Source organism: Anomaloglossus baeobatrachus, chromosome 2, assembly GCF_048569485.1.
Source record: "Anomaloglossus baeobatrachus isolate aAnoBae1 chromosome 2, aAnoBae1.hap1, whole genome shotgun sequence".
Taxonomy (NCBI): Eukaryota; Metazoa; Chordata; class Amphibia; order Anura; family Aromobatidae; genus Anomaloglossus; species Anomaloglossus baeobatrachus.
Genome location: NC_134354.1, coordinates 107915034 through 107940397, shown reverse-complemented (window position 1 = coordinate 107940397; position 25364 = coordinate 107915034). Strand labels below are relative to the sequence as shown.

General features: G+C 46.5%; 1 protein-coding gene across 3 annotated transcripts in view; it reads right to left on the bottom strand.

Annotated features, from left to right (window-relative positions):
• RAB34 (RAB34, member RAS oncogene family) overlaps positions 1–24329 on the bottom strand; it is a 55526-nt gene extending 31197 nt beyond the window's left edge. For 2 of the 3 annotated variants that reach the window (XM_075333190.1, XM_075333192.1), the window contains exons 1-2: positions 6042–6189; positions 3060–3135 (exon numbers count right to left, since the gene is read on the bottom strand). In XM_075333190.1, the coding sequence (XP_075189305.1) occupies positions 3060–3113 (54 nt within the window). In that variant the 5' untranslated portion in view covers positions 3114–3135; positions 6042–6189. Of the gene's footprint in view, positions 1–3059; positions 3136–6041; positions 6190–24137 lie in introns of those variants that run through there. The other variant, XM_075333191.1, reaches the window with a different exon arrangement.
• Positions 24330–25364: the final 1035 nt, after the last annotated feature.

The window sequence follows — 25364 nt, the reverse complement described above, 5'->3', positions numbered from 1 at the left end:
TGGATTGAGAAGTAGTTTTCCAAGTAGTCGACAACCCCTTTAAGCCTGTTAGTTTCAGTGAAGAGAAAATCTTAATGATTTAGAATATCAAGACAACTTGGACAATTTTATGCGGCCAACTTTGAGGGAACAGTTTGGGAAAGGCCCTTCTCTGTTCCTGCTGGACCAGTACACAAGGTCCATAAATGAAAGTTTGGGGGAGTTTGGTGTGAAAGAACTTGACTGACTTCTACCCCAATGATCCCCTTTGGGATGAACTATAAAAGAGATTGTGAGCCAGGTCTTCACACTGAACATCACATCACAAACATTATTCTGGATGAATAGGAAAAAGCCCAACACATACCAGCCACAATCCTATAAAAAGGTCTTCTCAGAAGAGTGGAATTCCATTTTATTTGCAAGGAGAGGTAGGAGGGGGGAACTCCAAATTAATTTCTATGGATTTAGAATGGGATATCATACAAGTTACTGTGGGTGTAATGTGTAAGTGTCCCAATACTTTTACACATAACGTGTAACTTTATGCAATCTGTAAATCCTCTCGCCTGATGTTGGGCTGGGATGTTGGTGTTGTCTGCGCTCCAAGCATGAGCTCGACAGCTGAAAGTGAACTGTAACTTCCTGTCTGGCAGCAGCCATTAGACCTTGGATTTGTTGCTCATCCTACTTGCATAGACATGAAGACCTGAGGCCACATGCACCACGTTGGGACCGCACAGGGTGAAAGCGCTGAAGGCTCAATAAGAAGAGAGGGTGTCATGTTACTCAGTGATGTAGAGGAAAAGAGACTGAAAATAGTGATCGGACCGGTGAGAGTATAAGTCCTTATTGCAACACTACCACTGACATGTCCTAGATTGTCTTATGCAAATACAACAGCAATAGATACAGGTTATCTTTCTCATTATGTTGCATGTACAAACCAATTCCAATTCACATGCTTGTTTTTCTTCTCCCTCCATATCCCTGTACAAGATTTTAATACTGGTAGGTGTTTTTTCCCTTAGGCAAAATGTCACCCTTAACCCCGTTATACAGAAATTGACAACTTCTACATGCACCCCACCACACAAACATATGTGATACAGAGTGGTGATAGAATCGATGGTATCTGTGATAGTATAGGGTGACTATGAATATACACTTTATACCTCACCTATTGTACCATCGCCCATTCCCTGTAGACTGTGAGCCCTCGCGGGCAGGGTCCTTTCTCCTCCTATAACAGTCTGTTTTGTATTGTTAATGATTGTTGTACGTATACCCTCTTTCACTTGTAAAACGACATGGAATAAATGGCGCTATAATAATAAATAATAATAATAATAATAAAATACCCCTGGACGGTGTAGAGCTCCCTTTGTGTGATCCAGGGTGCCGCTCCTGTAATCCCAGCGGTCATGTGACATAATTTGTGAAACAGAAGTGCCACCCATCTTATCTCCCTGCTTGGTCTCCTAGCAGTCATATGAGGTCTCTTGACTACTGGGAGACACAGCGGCGAGATCGGAAGAGAGCACTGTTTCGGAAACTAATTAAGCTGATTTTTTTATGGAGGATTGTCCACTAGTATGAGTGCAACTCAGGAGCCAAAAATCAAGGCTACAGCCCTTCCATTCTCAGGATCAGTCTGGGTCCTAAAACTCAGTGTCTCGTCACCAGTGATAAAGTGACGGCATGGCTTCAAATTTTCCAGCCACATCTGAATGTAACCTGTGTGCTGTGATAATATTGCTAATGCAAATTGTCTCTGCAGGGAGGAAGGAGACAAACTCTAGTGCCATCTATTGGAAGTAGCAATCTTAAAAGTCAAAAGTGGCCCTTTAACAAGCCTTTTCATATGACTTAGGATTTATGCCAGAGCAGAACTTCAATTTGCAAACATGGTGTTTCGAGGTGATTGCTCCTCATCAGTGCAAAGTATGAGATCTGATCTGGCTCTATGAAAAGCTATAGTGGGGTCTAAGGGGAAAACGTTTCTCCTTGCGGAGAGTGACAATGTAATCTGGTTGCCAGTGAGGAGACGTATAGCTACAATGTTCCTCTGGGAAATATGCAAATTGTCTCTTCAGGGAGGAAGGAGACAAATTCTAGTCCCTTAGACCCCACTATAGCTTCTCATACAGCCAGATCAGATCTCATCCTTTGCAATGACAAGGGACAATCACCCCGAAAGACCATGTCTGCAAATTTAGGTTCTGATATGGCTTAAATCCTAAGTCATATGACAAGGCTCATTAAAGAGCTTTTGACTTTTAGGATTGCTACTTCCAATAGGTGGCACCAGAGTTTGTCTCTTTCCTCCCTGAAGAGACAATTTGCATTTTTCCCAGGGCAGCATTATAGCTATAAGTCTCCTCACTGTCAGCCAGATTCGTTTGTCAGTCTCCGCAAGGAGAAAAGTTTTCCCCTTAGACCCCAATATTGCTAATGGAACATTTATTTTTACCTGTTAGATTATACTTTTACGGGTGCTTTGCTATGTCGCGCGCGATAGCACCCGCCCACGTCGCTGTATCATCATGGGCATGATCACTGCCGTAGCGAACATACCTGCTTAGCGAAGTCGCTGGAGACACCGAACAATCTCTCCTTTAAGGGGGAGGTTCGTTCGGCGTCACAGCGGCATCACTAAGCGGCCGCCCAATAGCAGAGGAGGGGAGGAGATGAGCGGCCGGAACATGCCACCCACCTCCTTCGTCCTCATTGCCGGTGGACGCAGGTAAGGAGATGTTCGTCGTTCCTGCGGTGTCACACATAGCGATGTGTGCTGCCACAGGAACGACGAACAACCAGCGGCATGCACCACCAACGATATTATGAAAAGGAGCGACGTGTCAACGATCAACGATTTTTGACGTTTTTGCGATCGTTGATTGTCGCTCCTAGGTGTCACACGCTGCGATGACGCTAACGACGCCGGATGTGTCACTAACGACGTGACCGCGACGATATATCGTTAGCGATGTCGCAGCGTGTAAAGCACCCTTTAGGCAATACCCTGGAAAAATGAAACAATGTTGTTCAGAATATAACTTGGTAACATCTCTTCTTACCTGGGGGAGCTCTGCCACAATCCGATCTCGCCGCACTGGAGGTAGGACGCTCATGATTAACTGTTAAGTCTCTAGACTATATAAACAAAATAAATAGTTTTATGTTACCCTACAAAGAACAAAGCAAAACTAATTATCTTCCCCAAAAAGTTAGAAATTGTTTTTTTACACTCGAAATTTAAAGAACATTTATCTATAAAATAAAAAGTAAAATCTGCTATGCTCCCATTGTTGGCATGTCTTTGTCTCAAAAGCTGTGAATTATTTAGTTGCTCATTGTTAATTGCAGGTTTACATTTACATGACTGCAAACCTGTGGGTGACCCCAGGGCATATTTGCATTTCCTTTATTCTCTATGACCAAGGGACACCATTTTCTAATTCCTGTTGTACTTTATGTATACAGTGGAAAAGTGATTTGGAAACCATCCATATTAATTAGGGGGGTCTGTGTACTCCATGTTTATTTCAAAGAGAAAAGAGGTAACAGGTCTTCCTGATGCCGTAATAGCACACATTCTAGTTTTGGAAAGGTTTGCCTATATATAGTCTATTGAGGGTGACCATAATTTGTATAAAATGCATGTTAATGAAGAACCCCAAACTACTGTTTGGAGCATTATTTAGCCACGGTAATATCACTCTGTTGAGTCACATTAGTGCTATATTAGATGGGTTACTGTCAGATTCCCTTTTGACAGTAACCTCAAATACACCCAGCTTCAGAAGAGCAGAGACGCAGCCAAAATGAGCCTTGCGCATGCGCCAGATTTCCAGGAGCTGGTGATGATGCTGGCTCGTGGAAATCATGTTATCATGGCCACAAATACTTGCCTGCTTGTTTTTAGGCTAATGGTACAGAATAATTTAGTCCTGGATAACCAGAGATCTGCAGTGGGCAGAACAGGGAGGTAGTTAGCAACTACCTGCCTGTTAGTACTTAGGCCCACAGTAAAAAAAATAATATAGTCTTGTATAACCCCTTTAAATACTTCAGAAGAAGAAGTGTATTTCTAAGAAGGATGAGTATTATATCTGTATTTATTTATTACTCCATGTGGAATATCTAAGCCCATGTTCACATTGCCCTAAGGGCCTCTCTTCTATTCACACCAGGAAAACTCTGGCTAAATACATTAGTAAACCTGACAGCGGATTTGTGTTGCCCAAACCACAGCTGGGTTATGGCAGCTGAGCATGTTTTACTCTGTATTGCCGCAGTGTTTCAGATAAAACACTTTTTGGGACAAGTTAAAATATTTAAGATGCAGGACCTCAATGGCTTCTCCCATCCCCGCTCCTCTTAGGTCTCTTATATAGTCACTGCTTTCAGTATTGGTCGCTGTACAGACTAGAACAAGATCTATTTAAAAGATGCATTGTGAACTCTTTTATAACGTATCCATTAAACAGCTGCGTTTACTGTCCATAGGTTTCAGATGACCCTATTACATCTACCACAGACATCAATCACTCACAAGCTATAACAGAATTAATTTAAAGGGAATGTCCACTAGTCGGACAACCCCGTCTCGATTATTATTGTTCCACCTTGTATAATAATAACACTTATACTCTCCTCAAGTGCAGGCGTCATTCCAGTGGTGTCGGTGCCGGCTCTCCCGTTGCTACTTTCTCACTTCCTCTCACTTCCTCCAGATATCTAATCTGTCCGAACGAGCGATTGGTTGCAGTGATCACGTGACATAACAATATCACACCAACCCTGTGGGGTGTTATTATTTTATATACAGGAAACAGGGTGATTGAGAACATGTTGTTCAAGTAGTGGACTACTCCTTTATTGGGCCATGAAAAGATTTACAGTTCTATCCATGAGCCGTAGCCTGAAAGATGCTATTTTTTGTTATATGTTGATGTACACGGGACATACGAAGGCCAAAAGGAGTATTCTTTTGGCCACCATCCAGCTAATGGACCCTTATGGATACATCAATTAGGCGTAGTTGTCGGAATTTTAGTTTTTTTCAGTGTTCTACAGAATTCACGAGAGATTCAATACGGTTAGCTTTTCACTCAACTTAAGATTTTGCTTTTTTGTTTTTTATAAAATTGTAATTTAAACAAAAAAAAAGAAATGGAGTTTGTTCAGAGTCATAGCTATTCAGAGTTTGCAAGCCCTTCATGACGCGAATACATAGAGTTTCATAGCTGTAATTTTTCTGTTTTTATAGGAGCCAAGTTTATTACAACATATTTATATTATGAACTTATACTGAATTTGTAGATTTGTGGTTTATGCACCGTGAAGGCTTCTAATGTATAAGGCCGTCTTCACACTGCGGTCCTCTCCCCGTTCAGTGGTCCTACGTCTTGGTGTCCGGCTTCAATATGTCTATAGCCCCGAAAGTGGTGCATGACAAACCACGCGGTGACTTCATCTGCACCATTATAGTCAGTGGCCCCGTCAGTGCCTACGTCCGAAACCCTTTTTGTGGGTAATTCGGATGGAAAACTCAACAGAACCACTGAACAGGGAGAGGAACCATTCACCCAACAGAAGCTAAAATAAAGTGTTCTTCAGGCTGGAATATGTTGGTATTCTTTCCTTTTTTATGTTTAGAAAAGTGTAATCAATTACCTTACTTTACACCGGAAAGAAAACACATGACGTGGTATATGTGGAAAACCCACTGTTGTATACCCCCAAAGTATACTGCCGGCCACGTGAATGCATGCAGACATATAAGGGTCCGTCAGATTTCTGTGCACAGATCCTTCACCTAATATATGTCTAGAAAACCCACAGGCGCCATAATTCTTGCTAAATAAATATCAGTAAGTGCAGCCTGGGGCAACATACACCGAGACACAATATCAACACACGCTTCCTGGGGGATTACTGCACATTTTCTACGCGAGACGTTAGGAAGAAGAAATATTAAGAATCAATGTGTCGTGAACGAAAAGCCAAGAGAAGCCTGAAAATACTTTCCGAAAGTTAATAAAAAAACACCTTACCTCATTCATGAAACATCTCAGAGAGGGAGTTTACATAAAGCCCAGTGTGTGGCGGAGACCCATGCTGGATCATCCCATAACAATGCTGCACAAAGACTGACTGGGAGAAATCTGCAGAATTGTGGCCGTAACATGAGAGCAGGAAATTCCAAGAGATCTGAACCGCATCTAACACAAGTCCTAGAGCCTGGGAGGACTGATCCTAACCAGGAACAGCGTGCAGCCAGCACAGGCATGGCAACGGCTTGTAACAACACAAGGAGCATCGTCACAACCACTGCGACAATCTAGCACCACAATGCATGCAAACCCATGGTCACATCCTCATTTATATTTATCATACTTATCTGCATAATGTTCCCTTTAGAGATGTGTAGTTTTTGTTATTTTTGCACCAGTCGATTGTAATTGCTCACAGACAAGCTTCCCTATCAATGGTGGACGTATCATTGGTGCAACCTATGCAGGCGTGAGGGGGTCCAAGAGGTTGGGGGGCCCTTTTCTTCCTCCATAGCAGGTGGTATTGTGCATTATTATGAGTTTCTGTGATGTAGCAACGATCTCGCCAGCGATCTCGTTATGTGTAACACCTACCAGCGATCAGGCCCCTGCTGTGAGGTCGCCGGTCGTTGCCGAATGGTCCGGACCATTTTCTTCAAAGGCGATGTCCTGCTGAGCAGCACCCATCGCTGTGTTTGACGCCTACTGCTGTGTTTTCACGCCTGTGTTTGATCGTTATACAGGTCGCTCATCATTACTGCGTCGTTGGTAAGGTCTGACTGTGTGACATCTCACCTGCGACCTCCCAGCGACTTACCAGCGATCCTTATCAGGTCATATCGTTGTCGGGATCGCTGGTAAGTCGTCGTGTGTGACTGGGCCTTTAGGCTGCAAAGTGCCCCTATGATGTTCTTGCACAGGGGCTCTTTTCTGTCTGAGTCCGCCAGTCCTGCCTCTATATCCGTCATTCACTCATTTATTCATTTTAAAGTACTATGTTATATATTGCTATACATTTGTCATATACTGATACCCTGTTTATACTATTTTGGCATTTACAGTGACCAGGAATTAAAGGACTGTCTTTGTACCGGTTATTGGGGGTTGCAACTGCCGAGTGGGCAGTGCCACTTACTGGGATTACAGAAACATCATGGAGCACAGAAAGATAGCTACTAGAGATGCTGAGGACCAATTCACAAGACCTGGTCCAGCAGCCATATCAGTAGTCTATAAGGCCTGGAAACCAGGATAGCACAGCGAACGGGCAGCAAAGTGGCTCAGTGGTTAATACAGATGCTTTGCAGCACTGGGGTCCTGGGTTCGAATCCCAGGACTGCAGGGTTTGTACATTCTCCCATGTTTGCTTAAGTTTTCTCCAGGTTCTCCCGTTTTGTCCCACAATCCAAAGACATACTGAGATGGGAATTGGACATGGTGGCTCAGTGGTTAGCGCTGTTGCTTTGCAGCGCTGGGTCCTGGGTTCAAAACCCACCAAGGACAACATGTACAAGTAGTGTGTGTGGTCTGTCTTGTTTGCCGGGATTTCCTCCCATACTCCAAAGACATACTGATTAGAGATGAGCGAACCGGTCCCGGTTCGGCTCGAGGCGGTTCGCCGAACGGGGGGTCTGGCTCGAGTTCGGCTCGTCGAACGTTCGACGAACCGAACTCGAGCCCATAGGAAACAATGGCAGGCAATCACAAACACAGTAAAACACCTAGAAAACACCCTGAAAGGTGTCCAAAAGGTGACAAACAACTCACAACATAACACAAACACATGGGAAAGTGACAAGGACATATACTCATGTGAAAACAAAACAGCTGGACAAGGAAAAAGAGGGAGACACACAGATATATGAGTATATGCAAAGAAACATCGATTCCATTATTGTGCAACTTGAGCCCTGCTCATTTTAGGCTTCCAATCTGGATAAATTGCCTGAGCTCGCCACGTACGCCTTGAGGATCTTGTCGTGTCCTGCAGCCAGCGTTCTCTCGGAACCTGTCTTCAGTGCTGCTGGGGGTCTGCTGGCAGATAAGCACACGTGTCTGTCCACTGACAATGTGGACCTGGCTCTCAGAGGACTTTTCTTCCCCTGGGTCAGCCAGGGGAGGCGAAAGGCACGCGTATTTTTGAGAGTGCTTCATGCAAAGCATCTTTTTCTTTGTCAAAAGGGGGGCTCAACCGATGCCAGTCAAGTGGGGTGTGTGTGGCCCAGTTAGTGGCAACGAGGGAGACTGTGGTTGGAGTCCCCTCGCTGTGTCTCTAAAAGAACCAAGATGAACAAGTCATGGCTCTCAGAGGACTTTTCTTCCACTGGGTCAGCCAGGGGACGGGAAAGGCACGCGTATTTTTGAGAGTGCTTCATGCAAAGCATCTTTTTCTTTTTCAAAAGGGGGCTCAACCGATGCCAGTCAAGTGGGGTGTGTGTGGCCCAGTTAGTGGCAACGAGGGAGACTGTGGTTGGAGTCCCCTCGCTGTGTCTCTAAAAGAACCAAGATGAACAAGTCATGGCTCTCAGAGGACTTTTCTTCCCCTGGGTCAGCCAGGGGACGGGAAAGGCACGCGTATTTTTGAGAGTGCTTCATGCAAAGCATCTTTTTCTTTTTCAAAAGGGGGCTCAACCGATGCCAGTCAAGTGGGGTGTGTGTGGCCCAGTTAGTGGCAACGAGGGAGACTGTGGTTGGAGTCCCCTCGCTGTGTCTCTAAAAGAACCAAGATGAACAAGTCATGGCTCTCAGAGGACTTTTCTTCCCCTGGGTCAGCCAGGGGACGGGAAAGGCACGCGTATTTTTGAGAGTGCTTCATGCAAAGCATCTTTTTCTTTGTCAAAAGGGGGGGTCAACCGATGCCAGTCAAGTGGGGTGTGTGTGGCCCAGTTAGTGGCAACGAGGGAGACTGTGGTTGGAGTCCCCTCGCTGTGTCTCTAAAAGAACCAAGATGAACAAGTCATGGCTCTCAGAGGACTTTTCTTCCCCTGGGTCAGCCAGGGGACGGGAAAGGCACGCGTATTTTTGAGAGTGCTTCATGCAAAGCATCTTTTTCTTTGTCAAAAGGGGGGGTCAACCGATGCCAGTCAAGTGGGGTGTGTGTGGCCCAGTTAGTGGCAACGAGGGAGACTGTGGTTGGAGTCCCCTCGCTGTGTCTCTAAAAGAACCAAGATGAACAAGTCATGGCTCTCAGAGGACTTTTCTTCCCCTGGGTCAGCCAGGGGACGGGAAAGGCACGCGTATTTTTGAGAGTGCTTCATGCAAAGCATCTTTTTCTTTTTCAAAAGGGGGCTCAACCGATGCCAGTCAAGTGGGGTGTGTGTGGCCCAGTTAGTGGCAACGAGGGAGACTGTGGTTGGAGTCCCCTCGCTGTGTCTCTAAAAGAACCAAGATGAACAAGTCATGGCTCTCAGAGGACTTTTCTTCCCCTGGGTCAGCCAGGGGACGGGAAAGGCACGCGTATTTTTGAGAGTGCTTCATGCAAAGCATCTTTTTCTTTTTCAAAAGGGGGCTCAACCGATGCCAGTCAAGTGGGGTGTGTGTGGCCCAGTTAGTGGCAACGAGGGAGACTGTGGTTGGAGTCCCCTCGCTGTGTCTCTAAAAGAACCAAGATGAACAAGTCATGGCTCTCAGAGGACTTTTCTTCCCCTGGGTCAGCCAGGGGACGGGAAAGGCACGCGTATTTTTGAGAGTGCTTCATGCAAAGCATCTTTTTCTTTTTCAAAAGGGGGCTCAACCGATGCCAGTCAAGTGGGGTGTGTGTGGCCCAGTTAGTGGCAACGAGGGAGACTGTGGTTGGAGTCCCCTCGCTGTGTCTCTAAAAGAACCAAGATGAACAAGTCATGGCTCTCAGAGGACTTTTCTTCCCCTGGGTCAGCCAGGGGACGGGAAAGGCACGCGTATTTTTGAGAGTGCTTCATGCAAAGCATCTTTTTCTTTTTCAAAAGGGGGCTCAACCGATGCCAGTCAAGTGGGGTGTGTGTGGCCCAGTTAGTGGCAACGAGGGAGACTGTGGTTGGAGTCCCCTCGCTGTGTCTCTAAAAGAACCAAGATGAACAAGTCATGGCTCTCAGAGGACTTTTCTTCCCCTGGGTCAGCCAGGGGACGGGAAAGGCACGCGTATTTTTGAGAGTGCTTCATGCAAAGCATCTTTTTCTTTTTCAAAAGGGGGCTCAACCGATGCCAGTCAAGTGGGGTGTGTGTGGCCCAGTTAGTGGCAACGAGGGAGACTGTGGTTGGAGTCCCCTCGCTGTGTCTCTAAAAGAACCAAGATGAACAAGTCATGGCTCTCAGAGGACTTTTCTTCCCCTGGGTCAGCCAGGGGACGGGAAAGGCACGCGTATTTTTGAGAGTGCTTCATGCAAAGCATCTTTTTCTTTTTCAAAAGGGGGCTCAACCGATGCCAGTCAAGTGGGGTGTGTGTGGCCCAGTTAGTGGCAACGAGGGAGACTGTGGTTGGAGTCCCCTCGCTGTGTCTCTAAAAGAACCAAGATGAACAAGTCATGGCTCTCAGAGGACTTTTCTTCCCCTGGGTCAGCCAGGGGACGGGAAAGGCACGCGTATTTTTGAGAGTGCTTCATGCAAAGCATCTTTTTCTTTTTCAAAAGGGGGCTCAACCGATGCCAGTCAAGTGGGGTGTGTGTGGCCCAGTTAGTGGCAACGAGGGAGACTGTGGTTGGAGTCCCCTCGCTGTGTCTCTAAAAGAACCAAGATGAACAAGTCATGGCTCTCAGAGGACTTTTCTTCCCCTGGGTCAGCCAGGGGACGGGAAAGGCACGCGTATTTTTGAGAGTGCTTCATGCAAAGCATCTTTTTCTTTTTCAAAAGGGGGCTCAACCGATGCCAGTCAAGTGGGGTGTGTGTGGCCCAGTTAGTGGCAACGAGGGAGACTGTGGTTGGAGTCCCCTCGCTGTGTCTCTAAAAGAACCAAGATGAACAAGTCATGGCTCTCAGAGGACTTTTCTTCCCCTGGGTCAGCCAGGGGACGGGAAAGGCACGCGTATTTTTGAGAGTGCTTCATGCAAAGCATCTTTTTCTTTTTCAAAAGGGGGCTCAACCGATGCCAGTCAAGTGGGGTGTGTGTGGCCCAGTTAGTGGCAACGAGGGAGACTGTGGTTGGAGTCCCCTCGCTGTGTCTCTAAAAGAACCAAGATGAACAAGTCATGGCTCTCAGAGGACTTTTCTTCCCCTGGGTCAGCCAGGGGACGGGAAAGGCACGCGTATTTTTGAGAGTGCTTCATGCAAAGCATCTTTTTCTTTTTCAAAAGGGGGCTCAACCGATGCCAGTCAAGTGGGGTGTGTGTGGCCCAGTTAGTGGCAACGAGGGAGACTGTGGTTGGAGTCCCCTCGCTGTGTTTTACATGCTTTTAGAAGGGCATGAAATGGCTTGGAGGTTGACTTTCATCATATGCAAACTGTTGGCTACCAAAATGCTGCCTTTCCAACAACTGTGGTTATAGGCAATGAGGAACATACTGATGAAGATGAGACGCAGATACCCGATTGGGATGACAACTTAAATATTCGGTCAGGGCAAGAAGAAACTCGGTCTGAGGGGTAGGGGAGTGCAAACACAACAATTGATGATTAAGTTCTAGATCACACCTACTGTCAACCCACAGTCAGACACTCGAGGAGGTCAACAGAGGCGGTGGAGGAGGATGCAACCGACGTCGAAGTAACCTGGCGCCTTCCTGGACACAGTCGGAGCACTGGTAGCACGTCTACAACTGCATCCTCAGCCACCACTCTGCCTCTGAGCATTATTCGGGGTGGATCAACAGGTCGCATGGCCTCTAAGCCTTGCCTAGCCAGGTCCTTTTTTGACATAGAAAAAGATCGCCCAAATTATGTGATCTGTAAAATTTGTCATGGTTCTCTTAGTAGAGGTCAAAACCTCAGCAGTTTGACAACTTCTTCCATGAATCGTCACATGAATAAATATCATATGGCCCGATGGGAAGCTCACCGTGCTGCAATGCGGCCTAGCGGAGCGAACCATCCACCGCCTGCCCCTTCCAGTGCATCCGCGCGCTCGTCATCTTCTAGGACTGTGGGGACAGCTGTCACACCTGTTTTTCCACCCACAACTTCCACCACTGTAACCGCAACAGGCAGTTTGCTTGGTAGGTCGTCAGTTGGTTTGGAAGGGGAAACAAGTGAGTGTGTACAGCTCTCTCAGACATCGATAGCACCAACTTTGGATGAAGGCAACATCATGTCTCCGCCTGCACTTTCCTCACAAAGCTGCATTTTTCCAGGGACACCCGACTCAACACCGTCTACACACAGCAGCCAGATCTCTGTCCCTCAGATGTGGTCAAATAAAAGGCCACTTCCTGCGACCCATGACAAAGCGAAGAGGTTGACTCTATCCCTCTGTAAGCTGTTGACTACAGAAATGCTGCCTTTCCGCCTAGTGGACACACAGGATTTTAGAGACCTTATGTCTGTCGCTGTGCCCCAGTACCAGATGCCTAGTCGCCACTACTTCTCTAAGAAAGGTGTGCCCGCGCTACACCAGCATGTCGCACACAACATCACCGCTTCCTTGAGAAACTCTGTGTGTGAACGGGTGCATTTCACCACCGATACTTGGACCAGTAAGCATGGACAGGGACGTTACATGTCGCTGACTGGCCACTGGGTAACTATGGTGATAGATGGTGAAGGGTCTGCTGCACAAGTCTTGCCGTCCCCACGACTTGTGTGTCAATCCTCTGTCTGTCCAAGTTCCGCCACTGCTTCTGCATCCTCCACCTCATCTGGGTCCTCCACCTCCGCCCCAAGCCTGCCTGGTCAGGCCACCAGCGTTCTCACTGCGCAGAAGGAATCACGCACCCCTCATTACTATGCTGGTAGCAGAGCGCAACGGCATCAGGCGGTCTTTAGCTTGACATGTCTTTGAAATAGGAGTCACACAGCGACTGAGTTGTGGGCAGCTCTGGAGACTGATTTTGATAAATGGTTGTCTCCACTCAACCTGCAGCCTGGTAAGGCCGTGTGCGACAATGCTGCAAACCTGGGTGCGGCCCTTCGCCTGGGCAAGGTGACACACGTGCCTTGTATGGCTCACGTGTTTAACCTTGTTGTCCAGCAATTTTTAACACACTATCCCGGCCTAGATGGCCTTCTGACCAGGGCACGGAAACTGTCTGCAGTGCTCACTTCCGCCGTTCAACCGCCGCACCTGAGCGACTTGCATCGCTCCAGAAGTCTTTCGGCCTGCCGGTTCATCGCCTGAAATGCGATGTGGCGACACGCTGGAATTCAACTCTCCACATGTTACAGCGACTGTGGCAGCACCGGCGAGCCCTGGTGCAATACGTCATGATGTATAGCCTGGGCCAACGAGATGCAGAAGTGGGGCAGATCACCCTGATGGAGTGATCTCAGATCAAGGACCTATGCACCCTTCTGCACAGTTTCGACATGGCGACGAATATGTTTAGCGCTGACAATGCCATTATCAGCATGACGATTACAGTCATTTACATGCTGGAGCACACGCTAAACACTATTCGTAGTCAGGGGGTGGGACAACAGGAAGGGGAGGAACTACAGGAGGATTCATATGCGCAAGACACAACAACATCACCAAGGTCCAGACGTTCATCATCACCAACGCGGCAGGCATGGGACCATGGGGGACAGGGATCAACAAGGGCGCATGGTAGCAGGTGAGATGTTGAGGAAGGTGCAGGAGGACATGAAGATATGGAGGACGAACTGTCCATGGACATGGAAGACTCAGCAGATGAGGGGGACCTTGGTCAAATTTCAGTTGAAAGAGGTTGGGGGGAGATGACAGAGGAAGAAAGAACGGTTAGCACCTCTATGCCACAAACACAGCGTGGACTTGGTGCGCATGGCTGCGCAAGACACATGAGTGCCTTCTTGTTGCACTACCTCCAACATGACCCTCGTATTGTCAAAATTAGAAGTGATGATGACTACTGGCTTGCCACACTATTAGATCCCCGGGACAAGTCCAAATTTTGTGACATAATTCCACCCATAGAAAGGGACGCACGTATGCAGGAGTATCAGCAGAAGCTGTTACTCGATCTTAGCTCGGCTTTTCCACCAAACAACCGTGCAGGTGAAGGGAGTGATTCTCCCAGTTGTAACTTGACAAACATGGGACGGCCTCGTCATCTTCAACAGTCTACCCGTACCAGTAGGACCGTATCTGGTGCTGGTAACAGCAATTTTATGGAATCTTTTCATAATTTTTTTAGACCCTCCTTTGCAAGGCCACCAGAGACAACAAGTCTGACACATAGTCAACGGATGGAGAGGATGATACAGGAGTATCTCCAAATGAACATCGATGCAATGACTTTGCAAATGGAGCCTTGCTCCTTTTGTGCTTCAAATCTAGAAAAATGTCAAGAGCTCTCCAGTTACGCCTCGAAGATTTTGTTGTGTCCAGCTGCCAGCGTAGTCTCTGAACGTGTCTTCAGTGCTGCTGGGTGTGTGCTGACAGATAAGCGCACGCGTCTGTCCAGTGACAATGTGGACAGACTGACGTTCATCAAAATGAACAAGTCATGGATCCAGAAGGAATTTACTACCCCTGTGTCATCCTGGGGAGAGTAAATGCTTGTGGATTTGGAATGTGCTTGATGCAAATCAAAACATCCTGTTTGCAACTAGGGCACAAGTGCTGCCACTGATAAGGTGTCTGTGTGGGGCCCAATTTTTGGAAAAAAAGGGAGACTCCGCTTGGAGTAACCCTTGCTTGCTGTGTTTTTTAAAAATGATACAAGATGAACAGATCTGAAGGCAAGATGAAGCCAACATCATGTCTCCGCCTGCACTTTTCTCACAAACCTGCATTTTTCCAGGGACACCCTACTCAACACCGTCTACAGACAGCAGCCAGATCTCTGTCCCTCAGATGTGGTCAAATAAAAGGCCACTTACTGCGACCCATGACAAAGCTAAGTGGTTGACTCTATCCCTCTGTAAGCTGTTGGCTACCGAAATGCTGCCTTTACGCGTAGTGGACACACAGGATTTTACAGACCTTATGTCTGTCGCTGTGCCCCAGTACCAGATGCCCAATCACCACTGCTTCTCCAAGAAAAGCATGCCCGCGCTACACCGGCATGTCGCACACAACATCACCACTTCCTTGAGAAAATCTGTGTGCGACAGGGTGCATTTCAACACAGATACTTGGACCAGTAAGCATAGACAGGGTCATTACATGTCACTGACTGGGCACTGGCAAACTATGGTGAGAGATGGAGAAGGGTCTGCTGTACAAGTCTTGCCGTCCCCACGAGTTGTTTCAATCCTTGTTCTGTATGTAGAAGTTAATACACTGCTTCTGCCTCTTCAACCTCGTGTGGGTCCTCTACCTTTGCGCAAACCCTGTGTGGTCAGGCCACCCTTCCTTGCAACTGCGCACAAGGACTACCACACACCTCCTTACTATGCTGGCAGCAGAGCTCAATGCCATCAGGCGGTCAAAGTTTTACTTTGAAATGTATGGGAAATGTGAGTCACACCGCTATTACAGAGAATAGTAGTCAGGCAGGGTCAAAACATTAATTGAGGAACAGGAACAGAATGGGACGGCCAGGACTTAATCAGAAAACAAGCAGAGGTGAAATGCGTATCGGCCAACAAGGTACATAAACAGCAAGCAGGAAAAGTAGTCAGGTAACAAGCACACAAAATCATAAAACTGAACTGGGGGTAAAATTAACCAGAGGTTCATAGCTATGTCTGGCAGTGGTCTGCAGACAGGATGGGCATAAAAAAGGGTGTGGTGTCTTCCCATTGGTTGTAGCTGAATGATGGTATTTCATCTGTGAGATACCCACCAGCTACATTCAGCCAGAGATTCTGCATCTGTCAAGGTAATGCAGCCCAGTGGGTGAGCATAACCTGCGTCCACCTGCGCCGCTGGCATCGACTACTCTCCCATCATCAGCACTATTCATGAAAGGAACACGTTGTCACCTGGCGACCGGAGTACAAATTGACGGAGCGGACTCCGTTGGTGACTTAACAGCCGTGTGCGGCAATGATGCAAACCTGGCTGCGGGCCATCCTCAGGGCAATGTGACACACGTGCCTTTTATGGCTCACGTGTTGATCCGAATTCTCCAGCAATTTTTAAAACACCATCACGGCCTACATGGCCTTGTGCAGCGGGCACGCTCGCTATGTGCTCACTTCCATCGTGCGCACACAGCAGCTCAACAACTTTCATCACTCCGGAAGTCTTAGGGTCTGGCAGTTAAACGCCGGAAATGCGATGTTCCGACACGCAGGAATTGGAATCTGCACATGTTGCAGCGTGTGTGGCAGCACCGCAGAGCCCTGCTGAAATACGGTAAGACATATAGCCTGGGATAAGTTGATCCAGAGGTGGTGCAGATCACGCTGCTGGAGTGGTGTCAGATCAAGGACCTATGCACCCTGCTACACAGTTTTGAAATGTCGACGAAGATGTTTAGCACTGGCAATGTCATTCTCAGCGTGACAATTCTGGTCATCTACATGATGGAGCACACTGTAATTATTATTCGGAGTCAGGTGTTGGGACAAGAGGAAGGGGAGGAAGTACAGGAGGAGTCATATGCGGAAGGGATAACAAGATCTACGAGGTCCAGATGGTCAGCGGCACCTATGCGGCAGTCATGGTGAGGGAGAGGGATTAACAAGGGCGCATAGTATCAGCAAAAAGTGTTGATGAAAGTGCAGGAGCCCATGAAGAAATGGAGGACGAACTGGCGATGGGCATGGAAGACTCAGCAGATGAGTGAGAGCTTGCTCACATTTCGGTTGTGCGAGGTTGTGGGTAGAGGGCAGAGGAAGGATGCACGATTCTCACCTCTCTGCCACCAACACACCAAGGACTTGGTCCTCCTGGATGCACAAGACACATGAGCGCCTTCTTGCTGCACTACCTACATGACCCTCGGATTGTATGAATTTGAAGTAATCCTGAATACTGGGTTGCCACACTGTTAGATCCCCGGTACAAGACAAAATTTGGCGAACTAATTCCTGCCATAGAAATAGACGCACGTATACAGGAGTATCTGCAGAATGTGGTACGCAATCTTAGATCTACTTTTCCACTAAACACCAGTGCTGCACAGAGTGAATCTCAACACTTTGTCATGGATAGGAGGAAATGGTCTTTTACTTGTCCACATCGGAGGGACCGAGGGATGGCTGCTGTGCTGAGATGGCGTTGAGTACGGTGTCCCTGCACAGTTGCACTTTTGGTCATATCCCAAAATGAGTTGAAAAAGGACAGATGCTGTTGGAAAGGGGAACAGGTGTGTTGGAAAGGGGAAAAAAATTTTGGTCCGTGGATTTGGTGGTTAAACAACTGTAACATTTGCTGAAGAAACAACATCTGTTACAGTGGGACTGGCAGATTTGGATAAAGTGGTATATAATCTGTGACCGCTATATAACAAAAATTAATAAGAAAAGAAAGAGAAAGGTATATATCACCTTCAGCAGTCAGTGTCCACCGTGCTCCCAGTTGGAAAAGGAGAGGTTGGCAACTTGAAGGTTTGGTGGAGGATACAGAGCTGTGTGGCTATGAAACTAATAGTAGCCTGAACCGAGTTAGACGCCATTCGGATCTGGAGACTGTGAGCCCTGTTAGCGTCACAGGGTCCACATGCCCACCCAGCCCAGGAACTCCCTGTTAACAACACAGGGGCCATTGAGTACGCTGACCGTGTGCGTAGGGGCCACACCTGTGGACAGCAGGCGCATCAGCAGCAGCAGGCCTGTTAATGCCACTGGGCTGCACAAGCAGGACTGTTAGGACAGGAGCTGGTCTTAACCGTTCTGCGTTACCAACTGTGGTGGTGGCCTGCATCCACCACCCTATCCCTGCCTACCTCTGGCCTAAAGCCGCAATGGGTTCAACACATGGAGGTGTGCTCTTTCGGAGCATAATAGAAGACTGCGCACCTCCTTGTTGGCTCCAGCCCCTTTTATAACCTGGGTCCGCCCCAAACCAGGGTGAACCACAATGCACCTCCTGGAGACAAAAGCAGAGTGACACGTCATGAGTGGCATAACTAGCGTCCTATTTGGAAACGCAACTTCAATGATGACCTCATGGCTGCCATGACCCAAACACCTCACCAGTCATCGTCTGACCATCAATAATGCGGTGACAAGTCATAGGTGTGGGCCTCTGCAAGCCATTTGGGAGGACACCTGATGCCCTGTGGTCTATATGGGACCCCCACATCAGGGCCAGGGCCAAAGAGTTCATTACCGGACCTAGTCTCTGATGCAGGAAGTGCCTGAGCATGCTCAGTAGCATGAAATACAGTCTCTGAAAAAAGACTATCAGCTTTAGCATGGTGTCTAGGCACAAAACAGGACTTAGACCCGGCACAGAATGCAAGCACCTGTGCAAAGAGGCTTTTCACACTTAGTGTGGGAGCATGCGCTGTATCCCGAAATGAAGACTTAGCGTCAGGAATGGCACAGTCAGGCTGAGCATACTCACTAGGCGAAACACTGTAATTATGCTGCAGCTGGGGTACATCGGCACACGCATGCGCACTAGCTGCCTCTCCACACTTAGACGTGGAGGGGAAATTTGTCTTGGAGATGCTGTCTATGAACAGAAGGAAAAGCTAAAGGAAGCCTGACTTTCTATCCCTCCGAATTATGAAATGCAGCAATGAATTCCATGAGTTTGCTATAACATTAGCGTAGCTAAATGTGCATGAGGGTGTGATGTAGAGGTGCTAGAAATAGCTTGTCACCAGTGGGGCACTAATGGAATACAACAGCCAGTTCTATGATGCCACAAAATGGCAGTATTTTGTGCTATCATTATAGCTTATTAAAAACAGAGCACGAGGTTGTCATGCAGAGGTGCTGCACATAGATTTGCAGTAGTGTGAATAGACAAAAGTACAATAGCCACGTTTAGGATACAACTAGGTACACTGAGTGTTTGCTACTATAAATGGCTGAGTTTAAAAAAGTTTGAGTGTGCAATGCAGGCAGACGTGCTGCAAATAACGTTCCAATACTGTGAATTGACAAAAGTACAATAGCCACGTTTAGGATACAACTAGGTACAGTGAGTGTTTGCTAGTATAATGGCTGAGTTTAAAAAAGTTAGAGTGTGCAATGCAGGCAGACGTGCTGCAAATAACGTTCCAATACTGTGAATAGACAAAAGTACAATAGCCACGTTTAGGATACAACTAGGTACACTGAGTGTTTGCTACTATAAATGGCTGAGTTTAAAAAAGTTTGAGTGTGCAATGCAGGCAGACGTGCTGCAAATAACGTTCCAATACTGTGAATTGACAAAAGTACAATAGCCACGTTTAGGATACAACTAGGTACACTGAGTGTTTGCTACTATAAATGGCTGAGTTTAAAAAAGTTTGAGTGTGCAATGCAGGCAGACGTGCTGCAAATAACGTTCCAATACTGTGAATTGACAAAAGTACAATAGCCACGTTTAGGATACAACTAGGTACAGTGAGTGTTTGCTAGTATAATGGCTGAGTTTAAAAAAGTTAGAGTGTGCAATGCAGGCAGACGTGCTGCAAATATCGTTCCAATACTGTGAATAGACAAAAGTAAAATAGCCACGTTTAGGATACAACTAGGTACACTGAGTGTTTGCTAGTATAATGGCTGAGTTTAAAAAAGTTAGAGTGTGCAATGCAGGCAGACGTGCTGCAAATAACGTTCCAATACTGTGAATAGACAAAAGTACAATAGCCACGTTTAGGATACAACTAGGTACACTGAGTGTTTGCTACTATAAATGGCTGAGTTTAAAAAAGTTTGAGTGTGCAATGCAGGCAGACGTGCTGCAAATAACGTTCCAATACTGTGAATTGACAAAAGTACAATAGCCACGTTTAGGATACAACTAGGTACAGTGAGTGTTTGCTAGTATAATGGCTGAGTTTAAAAAAGTTTGAGTGTGCAATGCAGGCAGACGTGCTGCAAATAACGTTCCAATACTGTGAATTGACAAAAGTACAATAGCCACGTTTAGGATACAACTAGGTACAGTGAGTGTTTGCTAGTATAATGGCTGAGTTTAAAAAAGTTTGAGTGTGCAATGCAGGCAGACGTGCTGCAAATAACGTTCCAATACTGTGAATTGACAAAAGTACAATAGCCACGTTTAGGATACAACTAGGTACACTGAGTGTTTGCTAGTATAATGGCTGAGTTTAAAAAAGTTAGAGTGTGCAATGCAGGCAGACGTGCTGCAAATAACGTTCCAATACTGTGAATAGACAAAAGTACAATAGCCACGTTTAGGATACAACTAGGTACACTGAGTGTTTGCTACTATAAATGGCTGAGTTTAAAAAAGTTTGAGTGTGCAATGCAGGCAGACGTGCTGCAAATAACGTTCCAATACTGTGAATTGACAAAAGTACAATAGCCACGTTTAGGATACAACTAGGTACACTGAGTGTTTGCTACTATAAATGGCTGAGTTTAAAAAAGTTTGAGTGTGCAATGCAGGCAGACGTGCTGCAAATAACGTTCCAATACTGTGAATTGACAAAAGTACAATAGCCACGTTTAGGATACAACTAGGTACACTGAGTGTTTGCTAGTATAATGGCTGAGTTTAAAAAAGTTAGAGTGTGCAATGCAGGCAGACGTGCTGCAAATATCGTTCCAATACTGTGAATAGACAAAAGTACAATAGCCACGTTTAGGATACAACTAGGTACACTGAGTGTTTGCTACTATAAATGGCTGAGTTTAAAAAAGTTTGAGTGTGCAATGCAGGCAGACGTGCTGCAAATAACGTTCCAATACTGTGAATTGACAAAAGTACAATAGCCACGTTTAGGATACAACTAGGTACACTGAGTGTTTGCTACTATAAATGGCTGAGTTTAAAAAAGTTAGAGTGTGCAATGCAGGCAGACGTGCTGCAAATATCGTTCCAATACTGTGAATAGACAAAAGTACAATAGCCACGTTTAGGATACAACTAGGTACACTGAGTGTTTGCTAGTATAATGGCTTAGTAACAATGAGTTGTAGTGTGCAATGCAGGCAGACGTGCTCTGCAAATGTCTTTGCACTAGTGGGACTATAGCAAAGTCCAATAGCCACGTTTAGGATGCCACTAGGTACACTGAGTGTTTGCTAGTAAAATTGCTTAGTTTAAAAAAGTTGGAGTGTGCAATGCAGGCAGATGTGCTCTGCTAATATCTTTGCACTAGTGGGACTATAGCAAAGTCCAATAGCCACGTATAGGATGCCACTAGGTACACTGAGTGTTTGCTAGTATAATGGCTTAGTTAAAATGAGTTTGAGTGTGCAATGCAGGCAGACGCGCTATGCAAATGTCTTTGCACTAGTGGGACTATAGCAAAGTCCAATAGCCACGTATAGGATGCCACTAGGTACACTGAGTGTTTGCTAGTATAATGGCTTGGTTAGAATGAGTTGTAGTGTGCAATGCAGGCAGATGTGCTCTGCTAATGTCTTTGCACTAGTGGGACTATAGCAAAGTCCAATAGCCACGTATAGGATGCCACTAGGTACACTGAGTGTTTGCTAGTATAATGGCTTAGTTAAAATGAGTTTGAGTGTGCAATGCAGGCAGACGCGCTATGCAAATGTCTTTGCACTAGTGGGACTATAGCAAAGTCCAATAGCCACGTATAGGATGCCACTAGGTACACTGAGTGTTTGCTAGTATAATGGCTTGGTTAGAATGAGTTGTAGTGTGCAATGCAGGCAGATGTGCTCTGCTAATGTCTTTGCACTAGTGGGACTATAGCAAAGTCCAATAGCCACGTATAGGATGCCACTAGGTACACTGAGTGTTTGCTAGTATAATGGCTTAGTTAAAATGAGTTTGAGTGTGCAATGCCGGCAGACGCGCTATGCAAATGTCTTTGCACTAGTGGGACTATAGCAAAGTCCAATAGCCACGTATAGGATGCCACTAGGTACACTGAGTGTTTGCTAGTATAATGGCTTGGTTTTAATGAGTTGGAGTGTGCAATGCAGGCAGACGCGCTCTGCAAATGTCTTTGCACTAGTGGGACTATAGCAAAGTCCAATAGCCACGTATAGGATGCCACTAGGTACACTGAGTGTTTGCTAGTATAATGGCTTGGTTAGAATGAGTTGTAGTGTGCAATGCAGGCAGACGCGCTCTGCAAATGTCTTTGCACTAGTGGGACTATAGCAAAGTCCAATAGCCACGTATAGGATGCCACTAGGTACACTGAGTGTTTGCTAGTATAATGGCTTGGTTAGAATGAGTTGTAGTGTGCAATGCAGGCAGACGCGCTCTGCAAATGTCTTTGCACTAGTGGGACTATAGCAAAGTCCAATAGCCACGTATAGGATGCCACTAGGTACACTGAGTGTTTGCTAGTATAATGGCTTAGTTATCAGTTGGAGTGTGCAGAGGACAAGAGGGTACAGTGGCAGGATTGTGGTGCTCTGGGTAGAGGAATGGAAGCCTGCCTTTCTATTCCCTCCTAATGGTGAAATGCAGGTAGGAAATCCCTGACCTGGGCTACACAGACGCTGTTGCTGTTTGCAGGACCTGTCACCTATGGCTCTCTGACCCTGCCGGTTGGAGCCCTTAAAAGGACTGCTATAAAGTGCTCTCCCTAAGCTGTCTAACGCTGTGTATGCAGCGCATACAGCTGTATCGGCTATAGGACTCAGGAAGACGGAGCTGCGACAGTGATGTCTGACACCAAAGACGCAGAAGGCAGATAATGGCGTCCGTGAAGAAAATGTCCGGTTTTATAATGCAGGGACATGTGACATGCAGATCCTATCACACATGCCGTTGCTTCTCTGGCTCAAAGTCCACTTAGCTGTGTGTGTGTCTGGGATTGGCTGACATGCTGGCCCGCCCCACAAGACGCGCGCACTTAGGGAAGGAAGACAAGAAAAAAAAAAAAAAAAAATGGCGATCGCCATTATAGAAACAGCAGTGATCTGAAGGCGCTGTTCACGCACACTATACACTGAAATGTGATAATAGTTTGATTCACAGAGTGACTTACACTATTACAGCAGAAACCAAGCTATGATTTAGCTGTTTTTTGGCTGCTAGAACCGTTCTCGAACGTTTCTAGAACTACCGAGCTTTTGCAAAAAGCTCGAGTTCTAGTTCGATCTAGAACATGCCCCAAAATCACTCGAGCCGCGAACTGGAGAACCACGAACCACGAACCGCGCTCAACTCTAATACTGATGCAGAATTTAGATTGTGAGCCCCAGTGTGGACAGTGTTGCTGATGTATGTAAAGCGCTAGGGAATTAATTAGGCTATATAAGTGAATAAGTATTACTAGCTTGTAGGAAAAGATATGATAATGTCTGTAAAGCACTGCGGAATAGATTTGTGCTATATAATAATAAAATAGATTAGCCTGCCTTGCGTGACATCATGTCATGCACATTTGAAATCATGCCACGCTGGCTAATCAAAGGAAGAACCATGGATTTTGGGAGGCAGTAAGAGGTTTTTAAGGCTATGTGTCCACGAGAGAATGTAGCTGCGGATTTTTCTGCATCAAAATCCGCAGCTTTGCCGCAAAATCCGCACCTTTTCAAAGGTGCGGAATTGATGCGGATTTTTTTTTTCCCAATTTTAAAGCCAAAATCCGGACGAAAATCCGCAACAATAATTGACATGTTGCAGATTTTTCCGGACCAAAATCCGCACGAAATCCGCTACGGAAAAATCCGCAGCATGGGCACAGCATTTCTAAAATGCCATAGAAATGGCTGGGAAGTGCCGGTGCTGCAGATTTTCGGGAAATCCGCGGCTTTTCCGCGAGAAATCCGCGGCAAAATCCGCGCATTTTCCGCAGCGTGGGCACATAGCCTAACTCTTCTTCCTATGGTGATTTTGTATCGCAAGATTTGCGTAGTAGCTGAGATGGATCATTAAAATAAATAATAAGACATCCATTAATAAAAGCAACGTAACCTCAGTAGAACTACAGAATTATCCCAATGTTTCCATGAAGGCGGGACTTAGGAGCGCTGCTCCAGACACCATCTGTTGTGCCTGGCAGCATTAACTAATGGATGTTGGAGACGTCAGCTTACCTGGCATAGGAAATCAGCGCCACTAGTGTCACTTTGTTCCCCACTTCACGAGAGCTCAGGCAGCAGTGAGGGAGACAGAAGAGGCGGCCCAGCTGCCGGCAGCTGCTTCTTATTACTGTGACTCAAATATCTGTGGCCTGGTTATTATTCCTCTGCCCTGATTCCTCCCCTACTGCTGCTGCTGCTGCTGCTGACTCTTGTGTTCCACCCTGAAATGTGAGGGGGGATGATAGCTGTGACTAAGCCCCTATGATGTGGCTCCTTCAGCCTCAGGAAGTTCTCCTGTGCCCCATGCTGAGAGGAGAAGCCACACAAGTGTCAAAGATGGAGAATTAGCAGTGATTTCCATAACCTCCCCCTCCAGTTACCACTTCATTAGACTTGTTAGATCCTTTTGCATAGTAACATTGTCACCCTGGTTAGCAACCAAGGAAGGATGCCAGCTGCTAAGGATACAGGAATAACATTTTGCCCATGGCCTGACAGTTTTCATTCATTTTCTCTTGCTGGACTCCAAAAGAGAGAGTTAGAGATTAACCATTACTGTTCTTTTCATGTGGACAACTAAAGTAAGGCTTGTGGAAGAGATAGTTTTCTCGTCCATGAGATATTTTCTTTAGATTCCCAAATAAATCATTTGAAATTGTACTCCCACCAGATATGTCAGATTAGTGTCAGCATTTTCTAGAGGAGTCAAGAAGTGGCACCCCCAGCAATCACACAGGTATCATCTATACTGCGTTTAGCTAAAAATGTATAGTTATCTTGGGCATTAGTGTAAATCTCTGGTGGTGACCTACAGCCCACAGTCTAAAGTGCTTAAACGTCTGGTAGGAAACTTCACCATATCCTACACAAGGTACACAAGGATGACCGGCTAAAAATAATATTCCAAGACTATAGGCAACCTCCAGATTTAACAAATATCATGATCAGAAGCTCAATGCTGTCACGCTCCCGGTGTCCCAGCAGCCCTCCTTACCCACTGAGCCGGTTCCTGCATCACACCACCGCTCCATACCCACTGATCCAGTCGTACCTGCATTGCACCACCGCTCTGTACCTGTGGCGCCCCTGACCTGGTCAGGCACCACAGAGTATTGCACCCATGCGGGAGCAATGCTTCCAGGTAATCTCCAAAGGCCAGGATGAGGTGCACACACAAACATATAGTGATCAGGCCTCCCACATCACCAGAGGGGACCCTTGAGTAGCCAGAAGGAGTTA